This window comes from Grammomys surdaster, unplaced genomic scaffold (genome assembly GCF_004785775.1).
Source record: "Grammomys surdaster isolate TR1022 unplaced genomic scaffold, NIH_TR_1.0 62, whole genome shotgun sequence".
In the NCBI taxonomy this organism is placed as follows: Eukaryota; Metazoa; Chordata; class Mammalia; order Rodentia; family Muridae; genus Grammomys; species Grammomys surdaster.
The window spans coordinates 24,431,488-24,444,320 of record NW_021604564.1 but is presented as its reverse complement, the minus strand read 5'-3'; the positions used below and the strand labels follow the sequence as shown (position 1 = coordinate 24,444,320).

The following is a 12,833-nucleotide window of genomic DNA, read 5'->3' as shown; positions in this document are numbered from 1 at the left end:
TAATTATGGTATTGATACAGAGCTGGCCACATTCAGGAGCCTGCTTATTTGTAAGGCATCTGCACGTTTTCCCAGGGAGAGATAGGCAATGATGGTTGGCTCCGAAGGGTTCAGGACAGTATCTCAAAACTTAGGGGATTAAAAAAATAAATGCTTAAAGGTCTCACTTGTTCTAAAGATACAAGGATCCAGCAAGGTGTAAGAAATTAGAATTCTTATCAGTGAGTGTCTGTGTATTTCCCAGAGCACAGAAAATGCCAAATAGTACATCTACTACTGAGCTGATCTTTACCATTTTCAATTTCTCATTAAACAGACAGAAAAACAACACAAGGAAACGCATGTATCACATTACAAGCCACAAAAGGACACAAAGGAAGCGTTTGGTCTTTCCCTGTTGCTTAGGATACCTGAATGGTGCACTCACCTTACTCTTGTTTATTTTAAGACACCGATTGTAACATGTGATACATAGAGGACAGTGGTAAGGCACAGCTAAGTCATATAATATGCATAGCATAGCATGTGATATGCAGACAGCGACAAGGCACAGCTAACTCCCTTCTGTTTCTTCTTTATGTCTAAGGTTGCAGGATGGAAGGTCTCCCCACTTACTCGGCATGTGTGAGCAGACACTCACCTCCTCCCTGGCTGCCTCTGACTGGAGCTGCAGCGTGAGGTACATGATGATATGTGGGATGCTCAGGGTACTGGGCTGGACCACATCCGCTTCTGACCCGCAGAGGAGTTTCACCAAATCATTTGTGTTCGACTGGGCCTTTTTCTTTTTTGGTTGGGCTGTTTCCTTTTTCACAGCATATGCATTTTCAAATGTCAGCTTCACCTGAAAAGAAGAAAACAAAATGTTTGGGTTTTCAACAAGGCAAATATCATTTTATTTATTTATTTTAACAAAGGAAAACATGCACTGACAGGTATAGCCAGGAGTGCACAGGGTGGAGATGGCACCTCAGAGCAAGGTCAAACAGTAAGGACAGTGAGTTAGTTCCCTTGCTAGCTCCTCGAACGCTGGTGTGTGTGTGTGTGTGTGTGTGTGTTTTGATTGGAAAGTACAGTGTTCCATACAAAAATTCATTCATGCAAATGCAGTCACTGACCACACAAAGAAGTACCACAGAAGAACAGAAATCCACATCATCTGAGTGTAGGTTTCACTGTACATCTTGAGTGTAGGTTTCACTGTACATCTTGAGTGTAGGTTTCACTGTACATCTTCACTGTACATCTTACAGCTAATGATTCTGACTCCTTAAATGTGGTTAGGAGGGAGAGTCTGGGGCTCAAGGGCAACCTCACACGCTGGGAGTTGTCTTTCCTTCTAAATTGGACAGGTTTCAAATAGTCCTCTCTCAGACAGTCTTACAGCCCTTTAAAGACCACAGACAGCTGTATCAAACAATCAGTCAGTGGCATGTGGCACTCTGCACCACTAGGAGGATTAGCTGTCACTATTATCAGGGATAGTTTTAATTTCACAGCCTGATGTGAAGATTGGTCAGAATCCAGAATGTGGCTGTTTTCCAGCGGCTGAAAGGCACCTTCCACTTCTCAGGTACCTCATCTCGGAAACAGAGACACTTACCCAGTGCCAGCTGGCCAGCAACAACCCACCCATTTCAAAGATGCACCAGTGTGAGCATATGATGAACGCTGCTGATGTCATCATAAACTCAGTAGCCACACAGTGCTCTGAATCTTTACATTTAAAATCTGTCCCTTTAAAGGAAACAAAGTCATAAAGTTTTAAGTTTAGAGCCAAATGGTGTCTTTCAAAATAAGAGTAAGCTGGGCACGATGGCTGTTCCCTTTAATCCCTGCAAGTGCAGGTTGATCTCTGTGAGTTCAAGGTCAGGTTGGTCTACACGAAAAGTTCTAAGCCAGTCAGGACTATACAGTGAGACTCTCTCTAATTAATTAATTAATAATTAATATTTGATCAAGAATAAAGAAGACTAGCTAGTGCTTGAAAGCAGGTAACATTGTATTAAGGCAGCAAGTTACATTTGAGCAAAACACTTAAAGACTAGAAATAATACTAAATAATTCTTATTTTAATAATTTATTATGAAGTACCATTCTAATTCCAAGTATGTGGTAAGTACTAACACATTTTGATCACTTTTAAAAAATAACTTTCATATACTTTCATTTAAAGTATTAAATCTGTTAGTACAAAACAAACAAAATCCCCTACAACCCTAACCTACCTACCTAACTGCTACAAGTATTATATTGCTTAAAAGGAAAAAAATATATAAAACATATTGAAAAAAATCTTCCAAAAGAGAAAAACATTAGGTATTCCTTTTTTGTTGGTAAAGAAGTGAGTGTTTGGGGTTGTGTTCAATTTGCTTCTCTGGAGATGGTAGTGGCTTTTACCACAGTGAACTAAGTTAGACACACACATTTTTTCTAAGACTCAGTATTTATTGTGTAAGCAAGTTTCTTTTGTTTGAAAAGTGTTCTCAAAAATTCACATGATAAAGGCCTGTTCCGTGGTGTAGTGCCAGTGGGTGGCTGGAAGGTTTTCATGTGAGTGAGGGGCTGGGGGAACTGAAGGAGCCTGACCCCTGTTCCTCAGAGTTTACTGAGGGGAGGGCTCATCTTGGATATGGGAGGCATCATTCCATGGCATGGGGTCCCAGATTGAACCAAATGGGAAAAGAAGAAAAACCACCCGAGCCCTGCATTCCCATTTCCTGGACTGCCCAGAAGGAAGAGTCTCTTCATAGGCTCCTGTGGCCATGGGCTCTGCCATGCATCTCCTGCTGTGACAGACTTTCTCCTTTCAAACCAAGAGCCAACGTGAACCTCTCTCCTGTGAACTGCATTAGGTCAGGTGTGTGGTCCCAACTACGAGATGAGTAACATACAGCTTATCACAGCCAAGAACCTCTACACACCAGAACGAACCGCTCTCTGTCAGTCAATGTCTAAGATACTTACTACAGTGATGGAAGCTAATCTATTGTAGCAAAGGAAGGAGTTCAAATTCATCTAGGTGCACGCACTTAGAGAAGATGAAGTGTGCTAACACTAAAGGGGCCCACACGGAGAGCGGGAAGGGAAACTCCAAGTAGGAAAGCCTGTGTATATGGAATTTTTTTAAAAAAAGGTTTTCTGTAAACACAATGAGGAAACATGGGGTCTTGGTATCTGGACACTGTACCAAAAAAGTCTGAGTAGAAAATTAATATATGGTTGGTGGAAAAACAAACTAAACAAAAATAAAAAAAAATTAGCAACACTACAGTAAGAATAAGTTTTTTTTTATTTTTAAACTGATGAAAATTAACATATAATTAAAGTGAGAAAGAGTTGAGTGCATCCAGTTTTAGGGATCTTAGATGCGAACTGAATGTTAGGGGACTCTGTGGGTCAGCACACTGGCCTCCATGCCTGATGACCCGAGGCTGATCTCTTAGATCCACATGCCAGAAAGAGGGAACCAACTCCTGAAGGTCATCTGCTGATCTCTAGCAAGTATACATAATAAATAAATGTTACAAAAATATGACTTGGTCTGTGGTTTAGACACAAACAGGCTACACAAGTAAGTAGTATTTAGTGTTAAAGATGATAGCCATTCTGCGGTGTGTATGTACATGCGCAGTGTGTGTGTGTGTGTGTGTGTGTGTGTGTGTGTGTGTGTGTATGGGGGGGTACTCACAGTAGCAGGACCCACAGAAAGGAGCCTCAGAGGAAGAGCCATGGCTCATAGCATGGCTGAGCATCTTCTCCAGCTGGGGTTCTTGTGAGTGGGAAGGTTTAAAGATTGGGTGTTATTCCCTCACAAAAAAAAATGACAACAGGGAAATGAGTAAGTAAACTCAAAAATTTGCTAATTTATAGAAAGCAGCAATAACCTAACATTTAATACCACATCACTATGCTAGTAGAGAGTGACATGTGTGCTTTAAAAATAACTTTGATAGTCTATTTTGTAAACACCATCACCTCTTCTCTGTGGTGCAGGGACCTTTACAACTTGCCATGACACCAACCCAAAGAGAAACACACCCCAGGGTCCCACATTAGAAGTCTTTAAGGAACTGTCTTAGCACCACGCTGATTTCAGAAAGGTCAGTTGCATCATGCAAAGATACTTACACTTCAGAAAGATGTCTAAAGTCCAATATGATAAGCAACTATAAATGCTGAGAAATTCAGCTGCCTTGGTATAACATAAGGGGCAATTTATAACTAAATAAAAAGATAAGCACCATTTAAAAACAAAGGTTAAAGAACCTTAAAGGCACTATGTGGTTACAGGGATAACCTTTTCTTAAGCAGTATCTAATAACCTTTATTTGAAACTCCTTTTAGTGTTCTGATGTCCTTCCACAGACTTACATGCACCCCACATTTCCTGCTTCCTTACTTGTGCAATGTGCCCAGCCTATTCTCCTTCCCTCCAGGCTCAGTAATAATGCTTTGGTTCCCTCAGGTCCATGGATGAGATTTCTATAATCCATCCTTCCTTCCCAAACCTTATGGCTTTGGTTATTTCCTTCCCACTTCTGTCTTGAACCCATGCTATGTAAGAAGCAATTCCTCTTTCACCTCTACCAAAAAATCTTCCCACTTTAGCCACAAAAAATTCCACATGTTTTGAAGATCAATGTAGTGCTTTAAAAGTTTCAGATTTTAGGTTTTTAGGGTTTCAGGTTGCTCTACATAGGGTGGTTCAGCCGTTAATACCCCCAAATTGAGTCAATCTTGCTCTCACGATCCTGCTGTCTCTGTCTGTCTTTCTCCCTCCCTCCCTCCCTCCCTCCCTCCCTCCCTCCCTCTCTTCCTTGTCCAGCACTCACCTACTCTTAATTGCAAGCATTTTTGGTAAGGAATAGTCAGCTTATACTATTTAATACATCAATGCAGTCATACACATGGTTCAGTTCGTCTTAATGTTGTAGTTCTCTGGCCTCTTTTTCATGATGCTGTGTGTGTGTGCTGCGCTTTCTAAGCCTTGCACATGCTAAGCACATGTTTTATCATCTTACACCCCAACACCCTCATGCTAGTAACACTTTGGAAGTACCTAGGGGGGAAAAACAAGTATTGAAATGTTAAAATGGGTTTTTGTGTACCTCGGGATCTCACATCAGCACACATCAGTAGAGCTGGAACTAGATTCTAAGACATCCCTTTAGACCCGCTCTGATTACAGTTGGGAGAGCGATAGATCTGGAACCTCTATGAGGTGTTACATGGAGGTCTGATGCGTCTGTTAGAGGACAAGAAGCTGCAGAACACTCCATACCCTGAGGGCATGTTTAATATGTCACCGCTCAGTATGTTTGGGTTAAGTCTCTAGTGGGATTATTTGTAAACCTTCGTTCCTTCTCCCTGTTGCTGTTACACAGGGCACAGTCACAAACCAGTAAAACGAAAAGCCTCAGGCAGGCCTATCTCAGTCGGGTCTGGAACCAAGATGTCAGGATCCACACAGGTTAAAATAACAGGAAGGAGCATGCTTTGAGTTAGTTTGAAAAAATTTAGTACTTTGAATAATTGATTCTGCAACTTAGGAAAAACCATTAAGCAATTTCTAAATTCTCTCTCTTTCTTGGGATCTCATTAAACAGGCTAGTATAGCACACAATCCTCCTGCCTCAGCCTGCTGGGTGCTCCAGATTCCTTTCCTTTAGGTATAAAATAAGAAGATTAACCATTGGAATCTTACAGGTGTCTTATGGTTAAGACCTAAGATATAAGAAAATCTGCCTAAAGAAGTGAAGCCGCACTCGGGAGTGCTGCAGAAGAGGTGGCGGGCAGCAAGGCTGGGAGAGCCGAGGATCTGCAACTAAGTGTCTTCTGGACAAGAAACTGCACTCTGGAACTCACAGCAACTGTGGTTGCTTGCACAAGACCTGCAGAGGATCAAGCCAATCTGCATTGCAGCATGGAGGGGTGAGGAGCCACTCCACCTGAGGAGTTACAGGCAGCTGATGGCCACTGAGGGAGGAGGGTCATCTTTCTTCATTGGTCCTGGTGTCATGGTGGGTTGACCATGTTCCACACCCATGCACATGCAAGCAGCTCCAATTGGACTGGGAGAGGGTATCCTGGGAGGGCAGTCCAGGAAGACTGGAGAGGGAGGAGATGGGGGTAGACAGGATGAAAAGCACTGTGTTTATCCATGAAATTATTAAATAATAGGGGTTTTTTTGTTTGTTAAAGTAAGCAACTTTAAAAAGAAGTAGTTGCTGTGACATCTATACCTGATGTGGTTCAGGAGCCTGGGGAGTTGGTTTTCGGGAACTGTCTGAGGGATGGAGAAGATTGGTTTTTCTAAGCAGCTTGATACGGCAATTCTGCTAAGGACTTAGAAAACCAGAAGCCTGACAGAAATGTAAAATCCAGGCAGCAAAGACCAGGCTCATTAGGTTTCAGGCATAAATTAAGACTCTAGTGGTAATTGGGTGTCAGCTCAACCTCTTTACATGACAGGAAAGAATGTGAATGTATCTTACCTATGCACCCAAACTCTGTGAGAGGCTGAGGTAAAGGGGTCAGACTAATTAATCTAACAGGAACTCTAAACGCCACACAGCATCCAGGCATGGGTGTTGATTGCTGATTTTAGCCAGGTTAACACTGGGAACTGGAAGCAAGAAACGATATAGAAACATTTGAAAAACTTGCATTTTAGCCAGAAATTGAGTATGTTTAAAGTTGCTGCCAGATGCCAATAAATATGGAGAGATCGGCACTGCTAAAGAGGCCAAGGACTTCGCACTGGGACAGTGAGAAAGACATTCTGAGAACATCTCAGGACCCCTCCCATACCCCACCCCTTAGCTCAAAAGCAAGATTATAGTAAAACTATAACTCCTTTCAAGAGGACAGCTCTGAAAGCCCAAATTGCACAGGTATGTTTAGGATCCTGCTTGTCTAGGATTCTTCATCTTGTTTGGCTGGTAAAGCTAAGGGGGGGGCATTGTAGCCATGGCTCAAGTGGGGCTACCAAGATTTTGACAAATGACAGGCCACGTGAGGCTAGTTTGCAGGCATGCAGAATGCTAGAGTCGTGGGGCCTGGGAAGCTCCAACAGAGATCGCAAAGGAAAGTGGAGGAGCTCATAAAGTGTGTAGCAGGCTTGTAGTCTCTGTAGGCAGCTTCCTACAGTTAGTTGTGTATGAAGTTATGAGAGTGAACCTGAAGCTGAAATGGAAAAGTTAGGAAGTCAGAAACACCAGGGACTTGGAGCACTGACTAAGGGAGGCTGCAGACGGTAAGCGGAGCCAGCCTAGGGTAGCTGCCATGTGGGCTTCAGCCAGCAGGGCCACAGGGGCAGGACTGCCAATGCTTCTGGGGCACGCCATTCCACTGTATGTCTCAGGTGGCAGACCTGGCTGCTTGGCTTTAGTCTTGCTTAGGGCTGACTCTTCCTCATTCTCTCCCTGTTTCTTACTATGTAATGAGAATGTTCATGGCATCGCCTGGGAAATGTGCAGTTTATTCTCATTTTGATGGATGTCTACAACTGCGTTTTCATTAAGTCTTGAGGAGTCTGTGGACTCATGCTTTTGAGCAATGAGACCTGTTACAGCTTTGGAAATTCTTATGGATGAACTAAATGCACTTTCGTTGTAATACAGGCACATGCCTGTGGATGCAGGATGCTAATGCTATGTATTGGGTCTTAAATGCTGGCCTAGTGCCCACATGTTGAAGACTTGGTTGCCAGCATGCAACATCACTGGGGGTTAGTAGAGCCTGTAAGAGCACGGGGAGAAGTGGGGTTACTGGAGGAATGCCCTTAAGGAAGACATTTGGATCCAGCGTCTCCCCCCCGCCCCCTGCTTCTTGGCTATAAGGAAGTAAGCCATTTTGTTCTATAGCTATCACTTACAATAAGGCTCTGCCTGTCTCACAGTGGCAGAGAGCTTAAGGAAAGTGGTATTAGCAGTGCACATGGTTGGCTGACTGCCACGGGACAGCACAAGCTCCTACTACTCTCCTGCCTGCCATTAAACTCCTAGCTACAAGGCCTAAGAGAAAATACTATAGTTAGGTTTTGTGGTGGTTTGAAAAGATACAGACCCCTGAGACTTGTATTTCTGAATGCTTGGCCCATGGGGAGTGACACTATTAGAAGATGTGGCCTTGTTGGAATAAGTGCGTCACTGCGGGGTGGGCTTTGAGGTCTCCCATGCTCAAGCTCTGTTCATTTTAGGACACAGTCCCCTTCTGCCGCCTGTGGATCAAGATGTAGAACTCTTGGCTCCTTCAGCACTAAGTCTACCTGCACGTTGTCATGCTTTCTGCTATGCTGATCATGGACTAGACCTCTGAACCTTGTAAGCCAGCCCTAATTAAACATTTTCCTTTATAAGGGTTGCCCTGGTCATGGTGTCTCTTCACAGTAATGGAAACTCTGAGACAATCAAAGCCATATTCGAAACAACAAAAAACAGTCCTAGTTGGGCATGGTGGCACTCACACTTAATCTCAGTACTTGGGAGGCAGAGGCAGGCAGATCTCTGAGTTCCAGGACAGCTACGTAGCTTCTATGTACTTCTATAACTTAAGAGATAAGCTTATAACTTATTTATTTATTTATCTACTTTTTTTGGGGGGGGGATACAGGGTTTCTACATAGTCCTGGCTATCCTGGAACTTGCTATGTAGACCAGGCTGGCCTCTAACTCATTCACATACCTGCCTTTGCCTTGGGAGAGCTGGGATTAAAGGCGTGCACCACCAAACCTGGCCCACAGCTTTTAAGATAGTCTTCTCAGAGCTGTGCTGTCACTGGCAAGCATGGGTGCTCTACGGCAATCATGTTTACTTTTATTACTGCTGCTGCTTTCTTTACTTAGGATGAGCTTTATTTGTAGCTATCCCTCTCCTTTTATAACAATGCCCCAAAGGCAAGTGTTAGCAAGAGGTGAAGCTGCCCTTGCTGCTCGAGTATGAGCGGCACTCACCCATTACATGGAAGGGAAATGCCAGCATCTTACGAGGGAAACAGCACAGAACGCATGCACTTTAAGCAACACTGTACACAGCATAGGAAGGGATGTCCACACCTGCATTGGCCCAGGGATGCAGGACAGAACTCTTTCTATGTTTTCAGAAGTCACGTCTACATCATTCACAGCAACAAGGACATCGCCTAAAAACAGAAAAACAAAAGATGACTGTGTGAATATTCCAAACCAAAAAGCTCCAGAATTGCAACATGAGAAAATAGCTAACCAGACTTCCTCAAGGGCATACTGGAAAATGTGGTGCATTCGGGGACTTATCCAAGGTTATACCGCACATTAGTGACACAGCCAATCTCCCAGCTCATCTCATGTGCTGCCCAACACTGCACCAGAACTCACTGCAACCCATGAATATGAATATTTCTAGTTTTGGTATAACTGGGAGAGATATGTGAACCAAAAGGACAAATGGAAATTTTGTTAAGTATTGAACTTAACAAAATTAAATCTAACCACTCAGACTCATAATTAAAAAAACCCAGCTTAACTGTTAATTAAATCCATGTGCGACATCTCAATGGTCTGTGATGCTTGCTGCCATCACTCCCTGATGTCCACACAACAGCTTCTGACCGTATCAATACGGCCAGCTCATGTCAATCAAAGTCTTCTTTCTCATGACTGTTCTCCAAGGGCTTGTATTTATCCCATTTCAAAACCAAGATCACTATTAAGATGAAATTACTTTCAAACCATTGACTCAAAACATGGCTCTTACCCAAAAGAAATGAAGAGTCAATTTATCCTTGAGTTAAATGAGTGATCATAGCACAGGGAAGAGAGATTCAGGGAGCCCCAAACATGTTCTTCTATGGAAGTGGTTACATGACTCAGAATAAAAGGAATTTGTACGTCAGCAGTGACCAAATTTCCTGGTGAGGATCCCAGGTAAGTAGGCTAGCACACCATGGGAAGCTTTCATAAGTATTAGATGTTTTCTGGGAATAGTGTGAACTGTGGGGTTGGTGGAAGCTCATGCTTTGCTAAGAACATACTTCAAAAGTCTTACCCAATTGTCAAAAGCATCAAACTTCAAAAGTCACACCCAGCTGTGAATGGGAAGTTATGTGAGCCTAAAAGACAGACACTGCGTGGGCGGTGACCAGGGCTAACGACAGACTAAAATAACCTGAGTCTGTGTAGTGGTTTGAACAGGAATGACACCCATAGACTAATGTGTTTGATGTTTGGCCCACAGGGAGTGACACCACTAAGAGATATGTCCTTGTTGGAATAGGCGTGGCCTTGTTGTAGGAAGTGTGTCACTGTGGGGGTTCACCCAGTGTGGAAGAGACCCTCCTGCTGGCTGCCACGGATCAAGATGTAGAACTCTCAGCTCCTTTTCCAGCACCAAGTCTGCCTGGATGATACCATGTTTCCCACTATGGTAAAAATGGACTGAACCTCTGTAACTATAAGTCAGGCCAATTAAATGTTTTCCTTTCTTCACAGCAATAAAACTCTAACTAAGACAGGCTGCATCTGCAACACCTCAAATCTGCTCAGTCATGAAGTTCTAACCTGTCACTAGGCCTTGGGCCTTGTAGACTTTTCAGCCTACAAGGGTCTAGCTTTTTTCCTGGGACCTTCGGTTTACAAGAACATAATTAAAAAGTACTGTCAAAAACCCAGGTGAGCTGTGTTAACATGAGTATATCTAGGGTACTTTCTTGTAATTAAACTATAAGTCAAGTCTTGCTCTAAACCACTGCAGTAGAGAATCAAGAAAAGGTTTAAGGGAGACCAACTCTCTCCTCTCTGAGGGGAGTAGTAAGCATGTGAGTAAACACAACATGGCACATGCTTCTCCACAGGTTGCTCGGGTTTCTGCATGTTCCATGAATCTAGGCACTGGGCCCACATTCTGCTGTCTCTTCAAGAGTATCTGTAAGTGAACAGCTTCATGTCAGAGAAAAGGCTGTTTTGAGCATAGCTCACGTCTACTTACTGTAGAGTGACAAGGACACACACACTGTCTCTATGAAATATAAAATGTTAAAAAGAAAGCCTCCACTGTGGAAAGCTGAGAAGATGCTTGCATGAAATCTGTGGCCTACCAGTGCACAACTCCACAGTAGGTTAGAAGAGTACTGCAGAAACACTAAGAAATGGCTCAGCACTACAGCTAAGACTACTTCTGAACACTAAGTCTAGTGTCTACTACGTTCACCGGAGTGAACAATAAACCAGTTTTATTACTTTAAGCCTCTCAGGTAGCAGAAATGTTTGAGCTGGTACATAGTTTATAGAATTGTATTTTTATTGGTTAAATGATATAATTGGTTAAATGGATATAGTGTAAATATCCATAGCTTGTTTGACATTTTAATGCTTTAAATATTTAAGACACTGATTTGTAAATGTCCCGATAAACATTTTCGTGCTCATAGTTTTTCTTCCTCCATTTGTGTGTGTGCTATATACACACATGTATGTTGGTCTGTGTACCCATGTGAAAAGAGGACAGGGGAAGGAATCAGATGTCCTGCTCGGTCTCTCTGCTATACTCTCTTGTGACAGCTGAACTTGGAGCCAGCAAACCCCTTAGATTCTCCTGTTTCTGTCCCATACCAATGGGATTACAAGCATATGTGGGGCCACCCCTGGATAAACACACACACACATACACACACACACACACATACACACTCACACACACACTCACACAAATACACACACACACAAATGTGGATATTTGAACTCACGTGTTCATGTCCCCAACCACTCCCTGCTTTTCCCTCCATTTTGATCTGTGTTTAGCAAGCTTTTTCTGTTAAGGACCACACAGAAAACAGTCCATGCTTTGGTAGATAAATGCTCCGTGTTCAACTGCTCAGTTCTCCCCACCAGATCCATCTTGAACTCTCAGCCAGACAACAGATGATCAAGTGGGGGCTGTGTACAATAATATTTTATTTGGGTTCTAAATACTTTTCCTATGCTATAAATTATTTAATCATTTTAGACAGGCTATATAAACACAGGTAGTAAGCCTGATGTAGCCTGCCAGCTCTAATTTGCCTATCTGTACTAGATGGTTTTTTAAGATAAATGTCCAGAAATGAATTGATTGGTTTAAATTATACACTGCTGCAGAGTGATACTTATATCTAAATTATATTTTGAATTGAGTAAATAAATAATTTCTTTTCCTCTTTTTTTTTCATCAATGTGAAATAAATCCTTTGGTGCTGTCTCCATCTACTGAAGTAACCAACGCAGCAGGTCAGAGAGTCCTGATCGGGAATCAGAACGCACAGACGCAGATCCATTGGTGATGAGCAATTTGCCACCAAGTAGTTGCTGTTAATGCCTCTGTTCACTTCTGCAGAAGGAAATAACTGCCCAGCGGCTTCCTAGAGAGGAAGCTCTGAAATTCTGTCCTTCCAACAAACACTGGGTTCCAGCCTCCTTCTGAGAGCAGAAAAGCATGAGAAGGAGCACTCTGGCAGAGAATGTGGCAGAGACACCACCCATGAGGAAGTCAGGAAGGCACAAGGAATACAAATGAGGAAATGAAAATGTATTCCGAAAAGGAAATAGAAATGCATAGAGAACAATACATTAGGTGTTCATAAAAATCCAAACCATCTTAAAAAAATTTCAAATATTTCATTTGTAAAAACAGTTCAACAACAATGGAATGAAAAAACTGTCTGTATAAGATATACTATTAGCCAAGCATGGTGGATATGCCTGTAATCACAGCACTTGAGGGCTGAGGTAGGAGGACTGGGTTTGAGACAGGGGGATCAGCCTGTGCCATAGAATGAATTCTAGGTTAGCCTGAGCTACACAGTGAGAACAGTGAGA

The 12,833-nt window shown here is 42.7% G+C and overlaps 1 protein-coding gene across 1 annotated transcript in view; it reads right to left on the bottom strand.

The window, feature by feature from the left end:
- The window catches only part of Intu (inturned planar cell polarity protein), a 61,338-nt gene that overhangs the window by 30,519 nt on the left and 17,986 nt on the right, over positions 1–12,833 (bottom strand). The window contains exons 3-4 of the mRNA XM_028764344.1: positions 9,060–9,145; positions 641–844 (exon numbers count right to left, since the gene is read on the bottom strand). Of these exons, the coding sequence (XP_028620177.1) occupies positions 641–844; positions 9,060–9,145 (290 nt within the window). The remainder of the gene's footprint in view (positions 1–640; positions 845–9,059; positions 9,146–12,833) is intronic.